Genomic DNA, 25,004 nt, shown 5'->3' with positions numbered 1-25,004 from the left:
TTAACAGCTGTTTTCTGAAAGTCTCATCTTGAGACTCAAGGACTATCCAGTGAACTACTCAGACAGAGGAGCCACTTTTAATGGTCTTGGGAAGAAGGAAGAGCACCCTGGCCAAAGCTGCCTGAACCCCAAGCTGAGGGCTCATAAAAGAGCATCTCCTAGGAGGGACCAGCTCGGGCTGAGCAGACAGAGGGGCCCTGATGGGCAGGAACACCTCGAAGGACCAGTGGGCTGCAACCCTGTCCTGGGGGTTCCTTTCACAATTTCTTGGAATCCAACCTCGCCATTCCCTGCGGAGCAACTCCAAGTTAAACATGTTTTACACCATACCCAAATGCAACTCTCTCCCTCGAAGATTCCAGCTCCGCATGGGACACCGCCTTCCCCACCAAAGGCACGCAGGCCCCATGGTAGCAGTCACTACAGTTTCCTTCTCCCCCAGCACTGGCTTCAGTGGCATCACCAACTGTGTTTCTCAAGTGGATTTTTGTTTTGGAAAGTGCAACTTCCCCAGCCTTGCCCACTCCTACTAACACTAAATCTGACTCTCTGAGGGTGGGAGCTGGTATTTAACATTTAATAAGCTTCCCAGGGGGTGCTGATGCACCCTGATTGGAGGACCCTATTGTTCCAACCAGCCACATCCATGATAGGTATTTCCAAATTACTGAGCACCCGCTATAAGCCAGGCACTGTACCAGCTCTGAGGAGCAGAACTGCATATGACTGGTCCCCTTTCCACAGACCCACAGTTGGACAGTTTGCTCAGAGCTAGAATGACAGGACTGGTTTCATTCCAATACAAATTCCAAGGATAACAATAATAATATTAGTCACAAGAAATAATTAAAAATGAGTACAGCCTCCCTGGTGGCCTAGGGGTTAAGTCTCAGCACTATCACCACTGCGGCCTGAGTTCACTCCCCGGCCAGGGAGCTACCCACATGGCACAGCAGACCTCTCCTGTCTTGCCTGCTGCTCCCCTCAGCAGTGTATTTCAGTAAATCCACCTTTTCTGCTCCCCACTCTGTCTTTGGTGAATTCTCTCACCCCTTTATATCTCTGGCCATACCCCAGTTCTTCTATGCGTAAATAAATAAATCTTTGAATAAATAAGTAAATAAAAATGGGTAAAGGACCAGAATAGACATGTCTCCAAGCAAGACATACACATGGCCACCAGGTACATGAAAGGGTGCCCAACATCATTGATCTTTAGGGAAATGCAAATCAAACACACTGAGCTCACACCTGTGAGAATGGCTGTCCTCAGAAAAGACACGAGGTAACAAGAGGTGTAGGCTGTGTAGAAAAAGGAGCATTTGCACACTGCTGGTGGGAATGTAAATTAGTGCAGCCGCTATGGAAACAGAATGGAGGTTCCTCAAAACAATAAAAATAGAACTACCATATGATCCAGCAATTCTACTTCTGGGTGGTTATCCAAAGGAAATAAAGTCACTATCTTGAGGAATTATCAGTAATCCCATATTCATTGCAGCATTACTCACAAAAGCCAAAATATGGGGGGGAAAATCTAAGTGTCTGTTAGTGGGTGAATGGATAAAGAAAAGGTGACGTATAAGCAGAATATTATTCAGGCTTTAAAAAGGAAATCCTGCCACTTACAACAATATGGGTGAAACTTAAAGAGATGATATGAAGTGAAATAAGCCAGGCACAGAAAGACAAATATTTCATGATCTCACTTACATGTAGAATCTTTTTTTAAAAAGTCAAATTCATAGTAACAGTATAGAATGGTAGGGGAAAGGGGAGATAAAAATAAATTCCTTTAGCGTCTGGAGGGGGTAATTTAATGTTCCAAGCATTATTCTAATTACTTTATTTATATGTAAATATATTTACTGTATTTATATGTTTTCTAAGTACTTATTTAATCTTCAAAATAGTCCTTTGAAATGAGTATTTTTGTTATCCCCATTTCACAAATGAAGCAAGTGAGGCACAGAGAGGTTAACTAACTTGCCCAAAGTCACACAGCTATCACATGGTAGAGTGGGATCAAATAAAGAAGTTATACCAAAACAGGGTCACCAGAATTCAAGGACAGTACACACACACACACAGAGAGAAAGAGAGAAAGAGAGAGAGAGGGAGAGAGAGAGACAGACAGAGAGAGAGAGAGAGAGAGAGAGAGAGAGAGAGAGAGAGAGAAATTGTAGATCTCTAATTCTCCATCTTCAGGTGCCCTGTTGCTTGGAAATCCACAGGTGCCTTTTACATGGTTCTGTTCTTACTCTTTCCATGAAATAAGCTGTTCCTGCTGCTGGCATGGGGGGATCATGGGCAGCTCTAGCCTTCCTACACCCTGGAGGACCTCATAGCATCTCAGAAGGTATTGCTTCAGCTGCACTTCACGCCCTGGCCTTAGCCCATAACGGAGGGACCTGCCTGCTCCTCCCTGCAGCAGGGAGAGTGGCCGCCAGAGGGGGCAACAGACAGGAAGGTCCCAGCCCTGGGGCTGCAGAATTAGGTGGGCAGCCGCCTCCCTCTTTGCTGCCCACCATCTCCAGCCAAACTGCCTGCTACTGATGCATTATTAAAAAAAAAAAAAAATTAATTACATATGTGTTAAGGGAAGAGGCTGGAGCAGCACCCAGGCCACTGCTCTGGTTCTGATTCCTGCTCCAGTTCGGGCTGTGAGCCACTTTCCGACAGCTTTCCGTGCCAAATTCCTCTGGGCTATTTCAGGGCAAACAAAATGCCTGGAAGCCCTCTCAGCAGTCCTGGAAGGCATCACCACGGAACGGCCACCAGGGCCGGAACAAGTCACCCCACCCATCTCCACGCCCCAGGCAGGGAAGCCAGGCAGCAGAGGGGCCTAATCCACCCTCACCTAGAGGGAGGCTCAGGGCCGTCACCCTGGGAACAGCCTTGCCAAGAAGAGCCTCACTACTCTGCAGCACAAAATGTCCTCTGGTGCATTTCATTCATCACTCCTTTTCTTTTTCAATAAACACACAAATCACAAGTCAGTAGCAGCTGCCGTCACCTCAGAGTCTGTAGCCTACACAGTTCACCGGCCATTTCCCGTGTGTGCGGGCACAGGGTAGTGGTGCTCGCTGCCTCTGAGACTTGTGCAAATTTCTGAACATGCCCTAGTCCTGGCACATGGGGCACGGGGCATGGGCATGCTCCTGTGCACACATCCTCCCTGGGCATCCCAGTTGGGCTTTCAAGGAACTAAGATCAGCACTCCGTTAGACAGGAGTCTGTGGCACTACATAAATAATAACAGTCAACACAATGGCTTTCGAGTAATTCATAATTCCTTATGATTCATAATTCTGTATGATTCAAACCCCTCGGCTGTGCCCAGGTGCTCCATCAGGCAGCGCCTGGCCTTGGGTGCCCCGGAGGGCCCCCCGGCAAGATTAGCTCAGGCTGACACACTTCATCGTTAGTTCCTTTCTCTGATCATTTCTCCACCAAAGCATTATTCTTACTAGGAAATTCTCTCTTATTTATTCTCCTCCTTCAAGGTCCTTGTATGTTCTGTCCTCTGGGATATGCAGTTTAATGGTGAAGCCCCTATGTAGTGAGCCAAAACAGATGCCTAGCATCATCGATCCAAAGCCTGGTGCCGCAGGGACCATCTACTTCTAAGTAAATCTGCCTTTCCTTAGATATTCAAGATGAGTGTAATACTATTTCGCATGCAAAGTTTTCCTGTTTTGTTTAATAGTATTGTTCTGGTTTTGACTTTCTATCACTTTCAATTGCAAATACTCAACATGTTAGCAGAATTGTGTTTTTTCAAGGAATCTGGTTAAAAGGGAAAAAGAGCCCCTGGGCTATTCACTCCCTCTTGGGCAGCTCCAGGGTATCTGGTCCTCAAAAGCGTTATGAAACCAAGGTTTGCAGGAGACTACAGTCACCCTGACCCAGACAGCACCAAATATGGGCAGAGCAGGCTCCCACAATCCACCACCCTGTTTCCTCTTGGCTTCACCTCGGGAGCAGGCCGGCCTCCTCCCCTAACCAGGTCTGTTTCCCAGAAGCTCCTTGTGTCAACTGTGTTGTTTAGAGATACAGGTCTCCACCATAACATGGATTTTTGGAATTAGATTTGCAGCCTTTGAGGGAAACTGCAATGGGGTGCTGCCAAATTCAACACCTACCTTCCCCCCAACACTGCATATCAACCTCAGCCTTCAATGTGCAAAAATCCCCACAAAAAATCATGTTTATGGAAATTTTATCGCCATGGCAACTGTAAAGGTCTCACAAGTATTTTTAAAATAGCAAATTAACAAAACCCACTTATAAAAATCTAAAATCTGTTCCTTTATGGGCATTAGTGAGCATACAGATTCTAACAAATACAAAATGTGTTTGGTGACATGAAGGCAAAAAGACAGTAAAAAGGGTTCCTAACCCCAGAGGAACTGTGAAAGCAAAGTTTGAGTTTTCTAATAAGAGGTCACACTTTGGACTTATTATGGAAAATGACACCAAGATCTTCTGGTGCAGAAAAATGTGGGTAAGAGACCTGAATTGCTGAAATACTAATTTCTTACTTTCTATTTTCACATCACCGATATTATTACCTTCTGCACTCTGCAAGACTATTCCATTTTTAACTCATAGGTTTTTAGCAGTTGCATAAGCATCTGCTGCTGTGATTTAGCCTGGCTGAATCTCTATTTAAAAAAAAAAAAAAACTGCTTCTCAAAGTCTGCACAGAAATCATGGTTGGGGGTGGGGGATCAAACTCAGAAGTACCTAACTAGAACCTTTTTGCTTTTTAGAAATATAATTGGTATGGCTATCAAAGGGGATCCTTTTAAGTAAATGCACTAATTTTTGGTATCTTTTGTAAAGACTTAAACTATAATAGGCGTATTTTGATGACTCTTCTCATAACAAGACTCACTGGGGTTTTAACAACTCAAACAGTAGAGGTTCTTTTTGTGAGTGGAAGAAGAGAAGTCAAACCGTGTAGCTGACGATTTCATTCTTTAACAGGTCTCAATCTCCAAAGGGGAGGCAGGAAGCAGAAGAACCGCTTGGGAGGGAGGGGTGCAGAAAGCAAAATGACAGCTCCTGGGGAATGGAAAGTAACTGGACGAGATAGCAACTTGTTTTCTTCATTTTATCTCAGGAAGCCTGAGGAGGAACAGCAGTTACAAGTGCAAGCAACCATTTGAGCAGATGTTGTATCTTCCAAAACCATCCTAAGGAGGGATCCCTATCCAGAAGCTGCTTGTCATTGTTCTGGGATGGGTGGTCTGTGACATGTTTGGAGGGAGGAGGGAAGAGATGGGACGAACTGCATACACAGAAGAAACGGCCAGAAAAGAGGAGGGTGCCAGGGTGAAGAGGGAAGTGGCTTCTGGGGCAGCAAAGTTTCCAGCGATCTCAAGAGGGCAGACCAGAGATCTCAATGCAAAGGAGTCAGGACTGCCCGCGGAAGAGCAGGGCCTGGTGCCTGTAGTTCAGCAAGAACGTGAAAAACCATAAAGGAAAACACAGAAAGAAAATTATTGGGGGCCTCCCTGGTGGCGCAAAGGATTAAGACACAACCTATGAAGCTATTCGCAGCCTCTGCAGCACAAGTTTGATCCCCGGCCAGGTAGCTACCCACATGGCGCAGCAGACCTCTCCTGACTGGCCCACTGCTCCCCTCAGCAGTGTGTTTCAGTCAATCTTCCTGTTGCCTGTTCTTTTCCCCACTCTGTCTCTTGTGGGTCCTCTCAAACACACATCTCTGGCCTGTACCCTGTTCTTGTATGCATGAATAAATAAATCTTTGGGGAAAAAAAGAAAGAAAGAAAGAAAAGAAAAGAAAAAAGCAAACTCTTGGATCCAACTCCAGGGGGAGCAGGGCGCCCCAGTTGGGCTCAATCTTCAGCCCCGCCCCGCCCTGGCCGGCCCCACCCCGCCTCTCCCCTCCCGTGGCCCTCTTGGGAATTTGGCGTCTCCAGCACTGAGCGCCCTTTGGAAGCTGGAAGCCCACGCTTCTCAGCTTTTCAGACGGCAGGAAGCTCTGGCTCCGTGTACTGGCTGTTGCAGAGCTTCCAGGAGGTAGACCGGGTTAGAAACCAACTTCTTTAGGAAAACTGGGGGAGGGGCCTGAGCGGGAGGGGTGGAGAGCCGCGGGAGTACCTAGTGCGGCGGGGTGCAGGACCAAATGGAGACTTGAGCCAGGGCTATTGACCCAGGCCTGGCAGGACCAGGAGAACTAACAACCGAAGAGAGAGGCCTCCTGGCCCCTGCCTGAAGGGCAGGGTGAGGGAAGGAGTTTCCGTTCCACTCCTGAGAGGGCTGGGGTGGAGGAATTGGGGCTGCAGGAGAGAAGCCACAGCCACAGAGTCATAGCCCAAGGCAGCCAGGGGAACCTACACCCAACCTTTTACTTCCTTCCCTTCACCCCCGCCAGTGCTGCCCACTGGTCAGCACACCTGGAGCAGGTGAGGCAGGTCAGAGAGGCCAGCCTGCTGGGGCAGGGCAGGCCAGGGAAGGGAAGAGAATAGAAGGAGACGGTGGAAGCCACCCTGCCCACCTCCGCAAGGGCAGGACTCCCTCCTTCAGAACAGGGAAGGGTGAGATCAGCCATTGCTGCAGGGCCTGCTTCTGGGAACAGAACCTCCATTCACTCCTTGACTTAGGGGTACGTGGTACATACAGTCCCCGTTTTACTTCTTTGAGTATGTCAGCACAAAGATACAAGATAATAACCATCCAGATGGTACAAAGTACAATCTGGAAACTGAGCGCCACCAGGTCGAGGGGGTGCTGATGACAGAACTGAAGGGAGAAGTTGGGGTCCTGGCTCTTGGGCCAGCAGAAGCCACCCTCTTCTTCCCAGCTCATCCTCAGCATGTATGGCTGGGAGCCTGCTGTATGTTCTGCTCTGGGCCACACACCAGGGAAGACGCAAAAAAAGGTGTAGTTGAAGAGACAAGACTAACCCACATGATAAATTAGAAAACCCAAAATTAGAGTGGGAGGTAGATCAGATAATGCAAAAGAGTAGATGCTTGAATTTAATGCACAACCTCCCATTACCCTCCCCCCATCCATGTTCATCATCTTTAACATATGTTAACGATCATGTGCATTTCCTTCATGATTGCTTGTGGCACCTATCCCCTGATGTCTGGGGGTGGTGGGTGGGAAACCCCACACAACATATGAAATGGGATGCAAACAGCACTGGGGAGACATAACTGCTTACCCACTCCCTTCCATGGGTCTGCCTTTAAGGGGTGCTTTGGTCTATTTCCAAGCATGTCCAGAATACCTGACACAGGGTAGGCCCAGCTCTCAAGTCCTCAAGAAACCTGCACAGAGAAATCTAGAACACTGTGTGGCATGAGCTGCCTTGGGCTCAGATGAGAACCTGGCAGGGAAAATAAAACATACTGGGGTCCCACTCAAGAGGAGGCCCAGGCCATCAGGTATTTTCTCAAAGCTATGGCTTTTCTGTGTTTGTTCTCCTTTAGCCCAAACCAATTCCCAAGTCTATCTTCTGAGATGTATTAGACTCAGACTCCAGCCATGAGCACTGAGGCCCAAGGCAAGCCAAATCATCTGGCCATCCCCAACCTTTGAGCTTTGGAGCAGCCACCACTACCCCCCTTCTGTCTTGAGACTTAGAACCTCAGTTAGTTGGGTCTCAGAATCTTATGTTTGTTTTTCTCTCCAAGTCAAGCCACTGGGTAATTCCAGGCAAGATTCCACTTGTATGTTCCACCCAGCCAGAGCTGGGGGCAGGTCTCCCATGCCCTTCTGGACAGTCACTAGCTACTAGTTTGAGATTGTTTTTTTTTTTTTTTTTTCAGGTTTATAGATGATTCCTGGACTCCACACTGAGATGTCAATGAAAGGAACAACCAAGAAAAGAAAGACATTTCCAACATGGTTCTAAAGCATTGGGAGCTGCTCCAGCCCTGGCTGAAGATTTCAGATTCCTGACTGGCCCCCAAGAGGGATGCAAATGCAGCCTGACCCATGGGCCACCACAGGGAATCTACTGTGTGCACCACCCTGACCTCCTAGGAAGCGCGCTGCACTATTGGAGAAGCAGAAAGAGAGCCCCACTCCCAAATGGCTACAATAAAGTGTTGTATGACCTTGGTGTTTTAATGGTGGAGGTCCCTGGGAAAATCTCTTTTGGTCTGGCCTCTGCAGGTGAATGTTAGCTTGTACCATGACTTTCTTCCTGTGCCCCCAGATGGCCCCTGGAGTGGTTTGGGTTTAGGTGCAATCATTATGCCAGATCTACATGAGGATGTTCAGATTTTAACCATGTCATATTTTTACCTTTTATTTTAAACCACTTTTTGTAAGTTCAAAAGTTTCCAGAACAGTACAGAGAACTCCTGTCCATCCTTTATGGAGATTACTAGTTTTAATGCTTCTGTGTATGTTTGGTCGTTCTCTCTCCTCTCTTCATATTATTATATTTTCTGAACCATTTGTGAACAGGTTGCATTTTTCATATTCCTTTATCCCTTGATTATATTTCCTAAAAACAAAGCTATTCTCTTATCTATTCACAGTATCAATTATAGGAAATTAATATGGATACAAAATTGTGGATCTATTTGGCATTCCATTGTATCAATGGCTTAATTTGTTGTGTGGAAGCTTTTGAAAGAAAAAAAAATCTTTAATCTATATATAGTCCATATGCCAGTTTTGTCAATTGTCACAATCATGTCCTCATGGGTATATTTTTCCTCCAGTATAAGACCCAACCCAAGTTCATGCTTTCACTGAGTTGTCATGTTCCTTAGTTTCCTTTAATCTCTCATGACAATGATATTTGTAAGGGTTTTTGTAGACTGCCCTTCAAACTGTGGCTTTTCTTGATATTTCCCCATGAATGGATTCAGGTGATAATGCATGGTCGGCTGGAATGCTAACAAAGTGAAGTTGTACCTCTCAGGATCTCACATCAGGAGGCATTTGATGTCTGTCTGTCCCTTCTTGGTGATGCTAATTTTTTAGCAATTTTCTTGGGATACAATTCACACATTATAACCTCCATCCCTTTAATATACAGTAGCTTTTAGATTATTTAGGGTTGTGCAACTATCACTGCAATCAATTTTACATCTTCATCACCCCCAAAAGAAGCCTTGTTCCCATCAGCCATAACTCCGCATGTCCTTCCACCACATCAGTCCTAGCCCCCAACCCATTCTTCCCAACACCCTCCCCACTGATTGCTTTCTGTGGCTTTGCCTACTCTGGACATTTCACATGCATGGATTCATACAACCATGGTCTTTTGTTTTCAAGGCTTGGAAGATGTTAATTTTGTACACAATCAAGATGCTATGTGGTTTCTCCATGGTATGATATTTTCCCCTTGCAAGTTAGAAGCATTCCGTGGAGAAATACTTTAAGATTGTGCAAATATCCCACTCCTCATCAACATTTCCCCCTAGACTGAACTAGATGGTTATTGCCCAAACCCATCCTTATGAAAATGGTTTCCTAAAATGGATCACCCTGATCACTCACCCCCACTTAACAGTCATTAGTGAGGCAACTGGAAAGCATGTGTGGTGACTCCATTCTTCTCAGCAACACTGACTGTCCCCAGTGAATCTTGCACAGAGCAGGCCTCTGCCCCAGCAGCAGGACAGCCAATGCCGCTCCTCTGTCCTCCTCTGCTCCATGTCTGTCTTGGAGTGGCCAGAACACCAAGGACTCCTGGGGACATACATGCTGTAGCACAGCACTCCCTGGCGTTGCCTGCAGCCCTGGGAACAATTTCCCTTATTTCCCTTTGAGCTATGAAGGCTGAGAAGTGACATGAAAGCCTGTGTCCCTGGGGTAAGGGCTCTCTAGGGTAAAGGAACAAGGACCTTCACAGCCAGAAGTGAGAATTTAGATGTATCTTTACTTCCACAAAAACCAATTTGTGCAGTGGGAGGTAGAAGGTGAGTGAAACATTACCTCGAGGTAATCTAGGGTCTAGGAAATGATTCTCATAAGAAGATATAGATAATAACAAGAATAATGAAAGGAGAACAAGAGAAATGTTCTAAGTGGCCTTAGATGGCCAGGAAGGAGGGACACCCCACCCAGGAGAGTCACGATAGGCTGGGAGAGAACGGGCGTTGGAGAGGGGCCTTGAAGTTTGGGAAGCAGCTCACAAAATGGTGGGGAGTTCCAGGCATTCCCCTGCAAAAATGTACATGAAGCTCCTTGTAAGAGCAAATGACCCATTTTGGCTAAATAAAAGGAAGGGGAAAGTAGATGAAGGTTGTTGAGATCTATGGATCCCATGGGGACTATGAACTCAACTCCTTGGACAATGGGGAGTGACTAGAAATTTCAAAACAGCAGAGAAAAACCATTGGAGCTGAGGTTGAGCGGAGAGGTGCTTAATCTGCTAACACAGAACTTCCATTAAAACAGAAATACCAGAGCCACCCTGGCCTGGGAAGACCCCTATCCATCTGAAATGCTGTTGGGGGTTCCCTTCTGCAGCTTGGCCACAAGGGACACTTCCCACAACCAGGGCCAGAGCCCATCTGTCCCCAGAGGGAGGCGCTCACTCCACCTTGGAAATGCCACACATTTCAGCTTATATCACGGGTGCCAGGCAATTACTTTTCATTGAGAAAGTTTTCCTCCTGTGAGAGGCTTCTTTTTTAAACATAACAGAAAACAAAATATGACAACCTCCCAAACAATGTTTGTTCCAGAAGCCTCCAGGCTGCTTGCTTCTGGGGCTCCCATCTACAGCCCCAGGGTGGGCCTTGCCTCGAGACATGGATGCTGCCCTAGCAAAACTCCAAGACAGTAACCACACAACCATTTCCAAACAATTCCGCTTCTTGTCACAAGAAGCTTCTGAGGCTGTGAATTTGCTAAAACCACTAAATTGTGGTTTGACACTTTGACAGAATAAGTTTTATAGTATGTAAAATAACGCAATAAAACTGCTACCAGGAGTGAGAAGTCCAGGGGGCAGGACTAGCTGGGGTCACTGGTGGGTCACACAGCGTCCTGCCAGCCCTCTCCAGACTACACCATTCATCTAACTGGACCTCACCACTTAAGCCTCTCCACAGGCAGGTGGGCAGGAAGGTGGGCAGGAAGTTCTCAGGCTGGGGGCAAGTGATGGTGAGATGGTGGGTAAGAGCCTTGGGGATGGGAGGAGGCCCCTTCTCTCAGAAGATGAAGGGGGCAGTGGTCCAGGAGCTGCCAGGTGGGAGAATGGCAGGCTGGGTTTGCTGAGGTTTCACAACTGGCTCGTCTTCACAAGCACCAATTATTCTTGGTCTCAGGGTCAAACTTCTCAATCAAAAATAACCCAAGCCGGGAACTCCCTGGTGGTGCAAGGGGGTTAAGACTCAACACTATGAAGCTATCAGCAACCACTGCAGCACGAGTTCGATCACGAGTTCAATACCCAGCCAGGGAGCTAACCCACATGGCTCAGCAGACCTCTCCTGACTTGCCCACTGCTCCCCTCAGCAGTGTATTTCAGTCAGTCTGCCTGTGCTGCTCCCCACTCTGTCTCTGGTGAATCCTCTCACCCCCTCCCAACCCCCATACCGCTGGCCTACACCCCAGCTCTTGTATGCATAAATAAATAAAATAAATCTTAATAAATAAATAAATAAATAAATAACCCAAGCCTCCCAAGGACATAGCCCCACACATTCCAGGTTCAAGGACAACCCTGGTCTTGTGTCATTGTATGTCTTTCAAGAAAAGCGACTTCATCAAGGTAACATAAGTTCTTTTATAAAGTAACTGCATACTTTATCTCTGTGTTCTGCCTTTTGATCAAGAAAATACTGCCCAGAGCTCCCCGGTGGCACAGCGATTGAGCACTGGGTTGCGAAGCTGCCCGCAGCCTCTGCAGCGCCAGTTCGATCCCCGGCTGCTCCCCGGCCACTGGCAAGGGTCCCACATGGTGCGCAGACCTCTCCTGCTGCCCGCTGCTCCCCTCAGCAGTGTACTTTGGTCCTTCTGCCTGCTCTGCTCTCCGCTCTGGCTCAGTGAATTCTCTCACCCTCCCGCGCTTCTGACTGTACCCAGTGCTTCTGTAAATAAATAAATAAATCTTTAAAAAAAAAAAAAAGAAAATACTGCCCCCTCACCATTGTCTCAGCTTTCCCCTGGAAACATCAGCATGGCTTAGAGGAAACCTTCTCAGCCTGGGCCATGAGATCTAGCACCCAATTCTCACTGAGATGTTCCCATGTTAAAGACATAGCTGTCCCCAACATACATCCTCCCAAGGCTGCCCCCACCTTGCCCAAGTGATGGGGTTTCCAGCTAGAAACCACCATTTCAGGATTCCAGTGTTTTTCCTGGTCTTGTGAGACTGGGAGGCTCAAACACAGGCCTAGGAACTGTCCTCTAATTTTTATGGTAAATTAACTGTCTGTAAAGCCTGGGGGGGTGTGTGTGTGTGTGTGTACACGCCTATTTACCTGTTTGATATGCCCACAACCACTTGCCAAACTGTAAATCAGCCTCAGAGAAACATCGCTCACACAGGCCCTGGATTTGGGGAGTACAGTGGCAAGACCTCGCACTTGGTGTGGTAAATTGTGTGGTCAGTGCCCACTAGGAATTCCCAGGTCTCACTCCGAGAGCCTTATGGGACTGGAATGATCTTGGAAACAAAGGAAATTTTGCTAATAATAAGAATAGTAATTATGTTTCCTTTTAATTGGTAGTAATACACTTTTCTTTCCCTGGAGTGCTTTAGAGTTAACAGAATTTATGAGGTGGTCAAGCAGGAATTATAGTTTCCATTTTACAGAAGGGGAAACTGAAGCTCAGATCTCTTCAAAATCCTTTGCAACTGAAGAGCCAGAATCAGCTCTGTGGCCTGCTAACTTCTAGTTCACCCCCCTTCCATCATGCTTTCTGACTTGATGAGTCCAGTGCAAAACTAGAAACATTATTTAGTCCTGGTCACGTCAGATCTTTCTTTGCAGCCTGTTGCTCATTTCCCAAGAAACTGATTTTCCAGGAAAGCCTTCCCTCGTTGCTATAAACTGGATTAGATGGACCCCAGCAGCCTGTCCTTTTCCTTCTCCATTAAACTCACATCCACTGTCTACGTTTATTGCGGTCTGCCTCCCCATCAGACTGTCAGCTCTCTGGGATAGGAAGTTCATCTTTGACTTTGCGTGTCAGCTCAAGGACAGACATGCACATAACAGGACCACAAGGCATTTCTGGTAAGTGACATGGCACAGAAGTCAGCGCTCTGCTCAGCATCCATTCTACACTTGATTAAAAACACAACTTCCTCATTTCCAGCAGCTCAGATCCTTGGCAGGTCTCAGAAGAAATGCAGGTGCTGTTTATATCGTTGAACTCGACCCGGTTACCCCTCCAAGCTTTGCTGCCCAGGCTTGCACCTGGATGTAGCATGGGCTACATCCCACGGAAAACCCACTCAGCAGGTGTCACTTGGCTTCCAGGAGTGACAGGGGAGCCTCTGGCCCCACTAAAACACTTGGTACAATGACACTTACACATTGGATAATAAATGACCTCGCAGGGTATACCTTGATGGGGTGTAAATAGAGCGGGTATAGACAGGGCATTTACAGCATCCCCCATTGTCAAAACACGACTATATTTGCGTTAGAGAATCATGACCCTGAAAACAATGCTTATTTAGTTGTTCTAATTATAAACATGATACACTGTGTGCTCACTTTAGAAAATTTTGAAAATACAGAAATGTATAAAGAAGAAAATAACCACTCACACTTCTATCCCCTGTTAATATCTTAATATACTTCCTTCCCACTTATCCATTCATTTAGCCATCACCTACCTTATATTTTCCTTAATTTTAAGATAGTGTTGATCATAAAATGCACCATTAATTTAGTGGCAACTTTTTAGGGGGAAAAATGAAAGAAAGAAAAAAAGAATTTATTTCTCTCAATATCAGTGATAATATACATTCCAGAGTCAGGAGCAGCCAAAATGTGGGGAAAGGAGGTACCTTAGCATTAAACAAATAAAAAATACTTGAGATCACAGGAACAGCAGTTTTCAACTTTTGTCTTTTCCTGACAGCCTAAAAATGTCTGCCATGCCATCAGAAATGGAACACCATTTAAACAGGTGTATAATATTCTACCATGTGGACAGCTATATTTTATTTACCAGTTCTATTGTTATAATCTGGGCTTGATTATAACATTCGATACTATAAACAATCCTCATGGCACATCACTAAGCATAAATTTTTGTCCATGTTTCTCATTGTTTCCTTAGGAGGAATGCCTGTGAGTGGAATTGCTGTAATAAAGGGTCTGAACATTTTAAGAGTCTTAATGCAAAATTGTTAACTGCTTTTGAGGAAAAAATTACCAATTAAAATTTCTACCAGGAGTGTATAAAAACCCTTCCTTAGCATTGATTCTTATTCTTTAATTTGATTTCTAAAAAAAAATTCAAATAAGGAAAAAGAGGCTTTTAATGAAAAGTAATCATCCCCTGCCCCAGCACTCCCTGTTCTGAACCCAGCTTCCCAGGAAATCACTTCTTCTGGTTTCAGCTCATTCATTCATCCAGCCATTCAGCATATATTTATTCAGCATCTATTATGAATGAGGCACTGTTCTAGGGTGGAAGATTACAGCAACAAACGAAGCAGACCAAACCAAAAATACTCTTACCCTCATGATATATGCATTCAAGTGGAGGGAGACAAATAGAAAAAAATAAATAAAACATATAGTGTAGTGGGTGAGAATGATTTGAAGGAAAAGGAAGTAAGGAAATATAGTTTGGGGTAGGTGGGGGAGAGGTGCAATTTTATTTTTTTTAAAGATTTTATTTATTTATGCATACAAGAACTGGGGTGTAGGCAAAAGATGCAGGGGGTGAGAGGATTCCCCAGAGACAGAGTGGGGAGCAGAACAGGCAGACTTACTGAAATACACTGCTGAGGGGAGCAGCGGGCACGACAGGAGAGGTCTGCTGCGCCATGTGGGCAGCTTCCTGGTGGGAGATCAAACTTGTGTTGCAGAGGCTGTGGATAGCTTCAATGAGGTGCTCAACCCCTTGTGCCACCAGGGATGTCCAGAGGTGCAATTTTATTTATTTATTTTTTTAAAGAGGCATGTATTATTTATTTGTTTGTTTGTTTGTTTGTTTATACATGCACTGGGTACAGTCAGAAGCGCGGGAGGGTGAGAGGATTCACCAGAGCCAGAGCAGGGAGCAGAGCAGGCAGAAGGACCGAAGTACACTGCTGAGGGGAGCAGCGGGTGGCAGGAGAGGTCTGCGCACCATGTGGGATCCTCCTCCGGTGGCCGGGGAGCAGCCAGGGATCGAACCGGCGCCGCAGAGGCCGCGGGCAGCTTCGCAACCCAGTGCTCAACCGCTGCGCCACTGGGGACGCCCATCAGAGGTGCAATTTTAAATAATATCATCTGGGAAGGCCAATGGGCTGAATTGTGTTCTCTCAAAATTCATATTTTGATGCTCTATCCTCCATTCCCTCAGAATGTGATAGTACTTAGGTAAATTAAGTTAAAATGAAGTCTTTAGGATAGGTCTTAGTTCAATATTACTGGTATCCTTATAAGAAGTAGAAATTTGGACACAGGCACACACAGAGTGGGACAACGAGGTGAGGACCAGGGAGAAGATGAACATGGACAAGCCAAGGAGAGAGGCCTCAGAGGAAGCCAATCCTGTTGACACCTTGATCTTGGACTTCCAGCTCCTGAACTAGGAGAAGATAAATTTCTGTCATTTAATTCTGCTCAGTCTATCACCTGAATAGCCTGAGCAAACCAAAACAGAAAGCCTCACATAGTTGGTGACATTTAAGCAAAGATATAAGGATATAAACAAATTAGCCACACAGAAACCTGTAGGACAAGTGTTCAGGCAGAAGGAATAGCAAGTGCAAAAGTCTTGCAGTAAGAAGGTGCTTCTGAAAATTCAAGAAGCAGCAGGGAGGGCAGTGGGGCTGGGTCAGAGAGAGCAAGAGGGAGAGAATCTGAAAAATGGAGGCAGATGACATGGACTGACCGAGGCCAGTGGGCACTTGAGTGGGGCTAGTCCAAACTGAAATGCGCTGTGAGTGCAAAATTCACACCAGAGTTTGAAAACTTAATATGCAAAAAGGAATATAAAATATCTCATTGGTTATCTTTACATTGATAGTGTTGGATGCTAATATTTTGCATCTATTGGGTTAAATAACACATACTATGAAAGGTCATTGTTCTGTTCTTTTTCACTTTTTCTAATATAGACATTAAAAAGTTTTGGATTATATCTGTGGGTCATGTTTTCTTTTGGATAGTTCTGGCCCTGGGTCTTGTCATAACAAAGACTTGAGCTTTCACTCTGAGTGACATGGGGGCGACTGGAGGGTTTCCAGCTCAAACATGACATGTTCTGACTCAGTCGTGTTTTGAAAAGATCACTCTGGTGGCCATATTGAGGATGAACTGTAAGGGACATGAGTCAAGGTGCACAGACCACTTAAGAGGCCATTTAGTCCTTCAGGAGGAGAAGGAGACTTGGACCATGATGTAGAGGCAGAGTGGGAAGAAGTGGTCAGATACTGAGTAGACTTTGAAAACAGAAACAAAGGTATTTCCTGACAGAAATACCCCGGGGGATGGGTGTGAGAAGAGGAGGAGTGAAGGATAAGTCCCAGTTTTTGGCCTGAGCTGCCAGAATGATGCCATTTTTTAGGAAAAGACAAGGGAGAAGCAGGTTTGCAAGAAGATCAAGAGCTTGATTTTTGATAAGTTGAGTCTTAGATGCCTTTTGGTTTCCAAGGGGAGACATCACTGGGATATGAGACTCAAAAGTTCAGTTCAGAGCTAGAGATCTGGATTAGGAAATTATTATCATTAAAAAATCATCATTTAAAGTAAAAATATTCATTTAAAGTCAGGAGCATCAAGGAGTGAGTGTAGGTGGAAAAAAGAGCCAGATCAAACAGAAAATCAAGATCAAAGAAGATCAAGAGCTCTGGGGGACTCCCAAGTTTAGAGGTTGACAAAATGAGCAAAGGAAACAGAAACATGAGGTGTAAAGCAAAGAAGGAGAGGGAGATAGTTCAGAAACCAAGTGAAGAGAGCATTTCAAGAAGGCAAAGTGAGCTATTATGTCAGATGCTCCTGAGAAGTCCAGGAAGCTGAAGACAAAGAATTGACCACTGGATTCAGCACCTGGATGTGACTGATGATCCTGGTAAGTATAGTTTAAAGGCAAAAATATGATTAGAGTAGGTTCAAGGGGGAAGAGGGATTGACGACAACAAATCCAGACATCTCTTGCAGGGTACAGGCTCAAAGGGGAGCAGAGATATGGGTGATCGTCAGAGGAGGATATAGAATCAAAGAAGCTATTTTAAAAAGATGAGAGACAATTTCAGCATGTATGTATGCTGCTGGGGATAAGCTATAGACAAGGATAAATGATGGCAAAAAAGTGGGAATTCTTTTGATGCTTTTCTAAGCTCCAGAGCAGGCATGTATTGCTTTGTCATGTTTATCCACTTTAGACATCATTTATTGACTTTTTCTATGATGCAGGAAAGTTAATTTATTTACCTCACCCCTCATCTCCCTTCTACTCTTGTTTCCACGTCATCCTAGCGTAGCATTGCTGCCACCTCAGTAACCTTTATTTCTTGGTGGATCAACTATAGATAGCATATCTTGATCTCCCACCTTATGTGAGGAGGGCATTCACACCTCTACTCCACATTCCACACATTAGTAAACTTTAGTACTTTGTGCTGGGCTAACAACTACAACAACAAAATCTCTGCAACTTTGGCTTGTTTCTCATGCAACCCCCATTTGAGACCTGCCATTCTCTTGAGACAGGGAAAAGAATAGTGGCACAACTTCACAATACTTATTAAAGTATCTGTTTGCAAATGGCATATGATGTTGCACTCACATTCAAGTGGTTAAAGCAAGTCCATGGCCTATCCTGATACCAATGGGCAGGGAGAGAGTATTCCCCTCCCACAAGAAGGGCAAACCCCATGGCTACCCCATGGGAATGTGTATCCTTTTTTCAGGGAGGACAAATTGTATTTTTCATTTTACATTGTCAAGGTGAAAATCTTTACATCCTCCTTTAGCTATTATTAAATAGTTTGCAGTGCTTTGTCTGTGGTTGGCACTAGAAATTGAAAACCACTAAGCAGCATTTAGATTACTGGAACTAGCCAATATTCTTCACGGCAGATTCAAAAAGAATCTAAGAGCCCCTATCATGTAACTGACACACACCAATGCACTTCAAGGAGTCTTTCTTGCAGTCCATCTCTTGCTCAAAACCAGGCCACATATTTACTTACTTCCTATTTGAACTATGTCTTTCATGGAAAATTTTTTTTTTTCATTTTTCCTGAAGTTCCTGATTGCCTCTCTTTTTTATCATTGGTAGAAAAAAAAAAAAGTGCCTTCTATGCATTTCCCTAACCTCCTCCAAATCCCTTCTCATTCCATTTATAGGAATCTTTCTATTCTTCTTTTTGAAGGTTGATGACCTCCAATCTAACTAGCAGGTTGCTCTATTTTTGGTTCTTAAAGCTTTTTCATAGCTTTTTGTCTTTACTGTGGTTATTAATCACCTTCTGTTTTTTATTGTTATCTTTTTATCACAAATTTAATGTCTTGCAGTGTCACAATAATACTCTTTCTCTGTGGAATGTCCCCTTCTCACACCATCCTCAGTGACCTCTTTCCTGGAACCTTCCATTCTTCTGGCCTAATGAAGATTGCTCTCAGGTGGGCTGAACTATTTGATCCTGGAGTTGCTTCTCGTGACTGCCCTGAATTAAATCCATTGTTTCCTGGATTTTATATCTTCTTTTTTGGTTCCCTCTCTTGTTTTGTTGAAATACATCCTCAAACAACTTTCTTAAAAATTTGAGTAAACTTCCTTGGATCTGGCATCTTAAGGCCTCATATATAAAATAAAGGCAATAAAGGCATTGAACCAGATGACCTCTAATGACTATTCTAGGGGAATAATTCTAGTCAATATGCATTCATAAATAATATATGGAGAAATTTTAAATTTCAGTAAAGAACATACATTTATATAGACAAAGAATAAATTCTTGAAACAGTAACATCAATTAAAAAGTCAACAATGCAAAAAGATAGGGCATGGTTGGTTAATCATCAGTTGGAATCTCAGACCTGAAGGAAATAGAGAAGTTGAGAGAGACTGTGGTCCTCTTACTAGTTAAGTGTCAAGAAGTAGTCAGTATATTTTCTATAAATTAAATACTTATGGATACTCAACAGTAAACCTATGGCCAATGTTAGTCTGATGGAAAGGTTAATGGGAAATTGAAGCTCTCCTCCCACCTAGTTTCACTGTCTGAGTTATCAACAATTTCATTTCATCAAGTCAATCAAGTAAATATAAATTTTCAGTATGAAAGTATAAGTTTGCCTCTGACCAATAGATAGGCTCTCTGGCCAATGAAAGTGAACTTTCATTACATGTATGAGTATTGTGTGTACACGTGTGAATGTCCTACTTATTGGAATAGGAAGGTACCTCCAGTGGGGGAGGCTCTCTTTACCACCATCCATTTTAAAAATGTGCTCTATATTTTTCCAATGGTGAGTCAGAATAATCATAAATCACTTCTTCACATTCACTCCCCAGGAAAAGAGACATCCCCCTTCTGGTGTGACTGGGATCCAGCACAACTGCTTGGACCTCAGGAAATTGAAAGGCCTCAGGAAATTGAAAAGACTGGGCTTCTCCCCAGCAGATCCTGCAGACTGGATGGATCTGAGATACAACATAAAAGGAAAAAAATAAGACTTCATTCAGCCAATGCTTGCACTCTGATCCAATTTGCAAATATGGAGTGGACTTGCAGGAAAGGAAGTTTCTAGGAAACAGGCCCATGATCTAACCTGAATACTGAGGATGAAGTGAGAGTGGCAAATGTGTGGGGACATGGGATAGATTTTCTCAGCAAGGTCTATATAATAGATCTTATAGTGCTTCCTGCAGAGACTTTCCCTGAGTCCCCTGCCCTCATCCGGGAAGAAAAAATTGCTGCGAAAATACTGTTCCTGCTGCCATCACCATAGCACTACCAAATTTAAACAAGATCACACCCATTTTTCTCAACAGTTTATGACATCTTCGCTGAATTATTCATTCTCACATCCCCAGTACCCAGCATGTGGTGGGTGCTCTGTGTTTGTTGAATGAATGAGTGAATGAACTGAAAAAAGTACATTTCATCAAAGAACAAAGTCAGACATGAATATTCAGTTTTCACAGGAGATTTGAGCAAGCAGAGAGGAGAAGTAGATCCAGTCTGAAGATGAAGAGAGGATTTCTAAGAGCTAAGGGCCCTCACACCACTCTTGGGAGAGGTGGGGGTGGGAAGGGGGAGCCGGAGGGGATGGTCACGGGCAAGTTTTGCCTGAGCTGCTCTGTTGCCCATGTTGTGACGTCCTGGGCAGAGGAAGGGAGAAGACAGATCAAGTACTCCGGAGGAAAGCTCTGAAAGTAACCCCCCACCCATACCCAGAGTTGGGACAATGCTCAGCTCTTTAGAGAAAGAAAAGCCCACCTTCTGGTGGGGGGGGTGCGGGGAGGGCACTTCGTACACACCAGAACTTGGGCTTCTGGTGGTCTCATGTCATCCTCCCAGCAACTGGGAGAGATAGGCACCCCTTCTTACAGACGGGAAACACTAGCAAGCTCAGGAGTCCCCATTTGGCTTTGCAGAGGGGCAGAAGCCTCACAAAATGAAGGGGAAAAAAAGCGCCTGGATTCCATCATTGAAAGTCTGGGTGTACACTTGTTTTATTACTGCTATAATTTGTTTATCTTCATTTCATTTTCTCCTGGCTTCTTAGAAAGGTTTCATAAAAAACCCATAGGATTCTGGTCTAACAAAGGGAAGTGAATGTATAGAGGGAGAGAAGTTGGCTCCCCAGGGCAGGGGCAGGAGCTGGGGGAGTAGCAGCAGGACTAAGGGCAGAAGAGGTGAGGAGTGCGGCCCATGCCCTAGGTGCTCTGTGTTTGTTGAGGGAATAGCGAGCTGAAAAAAGTGCATTTCATCAAGGGGCAAAGTCAGACATGAATGTTCTGTTTTCACAGGCACTTTGGGCAAGCAGGGAGGACCTGAAGAAATGGATCTAGGTTGAGGATGAAGAGAGGATTTCCAAGAGCTAGGACCACTCACTGCACTCCTGGGAGGGGAAGTGGGGGAGACGACCTGGACCGCTTTGTTGTTTATACTTTGACATCCAGTGCAGGGGAAGGGAGGAGACAGATCAACAAGTACTCAGGAGAAAATCACCCCCAACCCGTGCCCAGAGATGGGGCCAGAGGGCAGCTGCTGCCTGGGCGTGGGGTTCCCCACAGGTGTCCCTCCTTCACCCAGGAGTGGTTCCCTCACTTGGTGAAGCCCCTTTCACCTGGCGCCGATGTGTCTGTTTCCTCAAAAGACCATCAAGTGTCATTTACTTCACCAATTTTTAAAAAAGTGTAATCAAGATGCAGCACTGCTCACAATCTTCACATCCCAGGAGAGAGGGAGAGTCTGCTTTAACTCCAGCAGGTGGGAATTTGACATAACGAAATTACCCCAGCTTGTCCCCTCACTGTGTCTAAGGGTGCAGAGAGGACAGCTGAGCACTCCCGGGGGGGGGGGGGGGGGGCAAGCAGCCTCATCACAGAAGGGCGAAGCCCAGCTGAAGCCCACCTGGCTTCTTGCTCTGACAGTTATGCTGCTCTGGTCACAGCTGCCCCCCACCCCGCCCCGCCCCCAGGAGCAGGAAGGGAAAGGAGACATAGAAAGACACATAAGCACCAAGGGGAAAGTGAACCCATCCTGCGAGAATGGGTGTGACCTTAGCCATCAGCGCCACAGAGGCCCCTGCTAAGCCAGCAAAGAATGAGGCCCTGAGAAAGGTCAAAGTTAAACATAAAACCACTTGCAACTGACCTCTGTTCTTGAGAACTTGTAGCCATACGCGGGGAGCTGACTCACGCTCAGGGCACGCTTTCTCTGGAGAGGCCACAGAGGTGGTGCCCCCCCTCCCCACAGGAGCGTTGCTTTGAAGGGTGGGGACCTCTAAACAAGCAAGAACAGCTGGTGCCAAGCAGGCAAGCTGGGAGGAGGGGGAAGGTGTGCAGAGAGTTGGTGACAGGCTTAAGAAAAGGAGGATCAGGAAAAATTTCATCCCTTCCCTCTACACACCCTTCTGCACCCCATCTCTATGATGGGCCTCTCTTTTAAAATTTGGGACACTAATGCCATCAGGGTTCCTCCAGGCAGTCAGTTGGATACAGAATTCCACCCGGTGCCTCCACTCTCTCAGAAAGGGAAGAGCCACGAGGGAGCCATGGGGTCACCTGTGGTCATGTGCAGTCCAAACCCACAGGCATCCAAACTGACAAAATCACCCCCCAACTCCTTGACGCCCTACAAGAGTGCAGGCACTAGGGAAGGAGGTAGATGAGACTCTGGCCAAAGAGGTCTGGCCCCCACAGTCCGCACCCCGCGAACGCAGACAGGGCTGCAGGGAGACTCCTAAGTTTGACTTGTAGTCCCCCACCCCTTATCCAGCTCAACCCACTTCTCAGATGCCCAGAAGCTTGGTCACTGCCACGCGCGCCCCTGCGCTCCTTCTCCCAGGGTCCCCGCACCTCTCGGAGAAAGGGGGTGTCAGAAGGGTGCTCTCAGCGGAGAAAAGAAACATGATTTCGCCGCCTCTGGAGAAACCCCAGCCCTGGTCGGGGAAGCCGTCGGGTCGCAGCGTTTGGCTTCTGACTTTCCCCGCAAAGTTTCAGCTCTTCCGAGCCGGCAACCTCGCCCACCCTCCGCTGGAGGCGAAGGAGTCTGGGGAGCGCGGCCCCGCGCCTCCGTCCCCGGCGGGCGCCTCTCCGCGCGCTTCTGCCACCTGCCAGGGGGCGCTTGGAGCGCGGGCCAGGGCGCGCTAGTGCCGCCCCGAAAACCGTGGGCGCCGCCCGAGGTCGCCCCGGGTCCCTCGCCTGCCGCCCTCCTGCGGTGGGCCCGGGGCGCGGGAGCCGCCGCGGCGTCTTACCCAGTCCCGGCACGAAAGTGTTGAGGAAGAGGCAGATGACCGCCACCGGGAAGGGCATGTAGGGGATGGCGGCGCGCAGGGGGCCCTTCTTCTCGCGGACCTGCACCACCACCCCGCTGGACGAGGGCGCACCCCGGGGGTCCGCCGCCGCCACAGCCGTCTCGGCGTCTTTGTGGGAAGGCTCCATGGCCGGGCGCGCTCCCCGGGAGCCGGGCTGCCGCGACGGGGACTGCCGCCCGGCGCGCAGGGAACGGGCGGCTCCCGCTCCGGCTCCGGCTCCGGGCTCCGCGCCGAGCTCAGGCGGCCCGCGCGCTCCTGTGCCGCGCCTCGCGGAGACCCCGCACTCCCGCGTCCCCACGCGCCGGCCTCTGCGCGCTCCCCGCGCTCCACACCCCCGGCGGAGGGGCGGGCAGGGCAGCGTGACACTCGGTGACAGCTCTCGACGCCCCTCCCCGCCCGGCCCTGCCCCGCCCTCTTCTCCCCCTCCTGAAAAATACCACTTAAGAATCTGGGCGACGGGAAAAAAGTAGGAGAAGACACAGTGGGAGCTGGTTGTCCAGATCCCCGGAGGTCTGGACACTCCTCGCCCTTCCCAGACAGGTGAACTGGGCTGGAGCTTGGGCCCTGGACGCCGGGAAGGAGGGGCTGAGGGAGGTCAGTGCTCCTCAGGCCACGTCCCCGAAGCCTCGTGATTGAGTCCTTTTAATTTGGAGAATGCGTTGAATGCTAAGGAGATCCGGACATCGAGGCAGGTGCCTTGCAGGTCTCCAGTTCATTCTAACTTGAATGGATTTGTTTCAAGTTACAGAGAAACAGTGATTGCTAATAAAGCTAGAAGCTTTGCAAACGGGTCTCCATAAGACTGGCTAAAATGAGACCCTCCTTTACACACACACACACACACACACACACACACACACACACACACCACTGATGCGAAAAGCGGGGATGGGCGTGGTGCGGGAGGAATGCGCCCCTTGACGGGAGGAGGGGATGTTGGGAACCATCCCTTGAACCGTCTTGGGGTACACCTGGGCCTTTTTTATGCTCGACGTGGTGGTTAAAATGTCAGCGAGGACACAGCGCCGTCTAGTGCTGATAACGCGGCAGTTGGCACAAGCAAGAGGATTCTGCAGGCAGAATCCAGCCGGCCGCGCCTGAGGCCCCGCACTGAATTACGATTTCTGAATAATGCCTCCCTCACCTCCGCTCCTGGAAAAAGTGAGCAAATGAAAGCAACAGCCTCTTATGTAAGGAAGGGAGTCAAGGCATCGGAGATAACCAGGTATTCAGCAAATCTTCTGAATAATTGGGCAGATGCCAATCTACTTCCTTTCCAGTAATCCTTTTTCTCCAGGAATAATAGTGCTTGACCCTGAAACATTGGCCTCTGACCACCCCCTGCTCAGGGGAAGGATGTTAAAAGATCATGGTTTATTTTCTGAGTAGCTAAATAAAATAATTTTTAAAGTAGATGACCAATAAGTGCTCCTAGTGACATTGCTGCGCACGCACACACATACACGCACACACACACACACACATTCATACACTAATTTAGGCCTTGTAGTCAGAAATGAAGAGGACTACAAGTTTCAGTCTCTGTTAAGTAATTAATTATCTGTATGACTTAAAAGAACTCATTTGCCTTTTCTAGACTTGAGTTACTGTGATGATAAAAATCAAAGCAAAATTGGACTTAATACACACTTATAGAAGGCCTGATATGACTCCAATTCTGGGGAGAGAGGAGTCAAACCCAAGCCCCACCTCTGGATCTAAGAGATGAGCTGAGGGATACTAACAACTACAAAGACAGGATTACAGTGACAGATGCCATGGCTGTGCTACTGAAGTTGCTGAGAAAACGTGGACCGATTTGTTAAGTCAGGGAAGGTCTCCCAAAGGTGATACAGAATGAGACCTCAGCGATGAGCA

The 25,004-nt window shown here is 46.8% G+C and overlaps 1 protein-coding gene across 1 annotated transcript in view; it reads right to left on the bottom strand.

The window, feature by feature from the left end:
• STUM (stum, mechanosensory transduction mediator homolog) overlaps positions 1–23,253 on the bottom strand; it is a gene marked incomplete at both ends in the record, with an annotated part of 58,841 nt that extends 35,588 nt beyond the window's left edge. Inside the window, one exon of the mRNA XM_084253364.1 lies at positions 23,067–23,253. Coding sequence (XP_084109490.1) covers positions 23,067–23,253 — 187 coding nt within the window. The remainder of the gene's footprint in view (positions 1–23,066) is intronic.
• Positions 23,254–25,004: the final 1,751 nt, after the last annotated feature.

Source organism: Talpa europaea, assembly GCF_964194135.1.
Source record: "Talpa europaea genome assembly, chromosome: 14".
Taxonomy (NCBI): Eukaryota; Metazoa; Chordata; class Mammalia; order Eulipotyphla; family Talpidae; genus Talpa; species Talpa europaea.
This window is presented reverse-complemented; position numbering and strand designations above follow the sequence as displayed.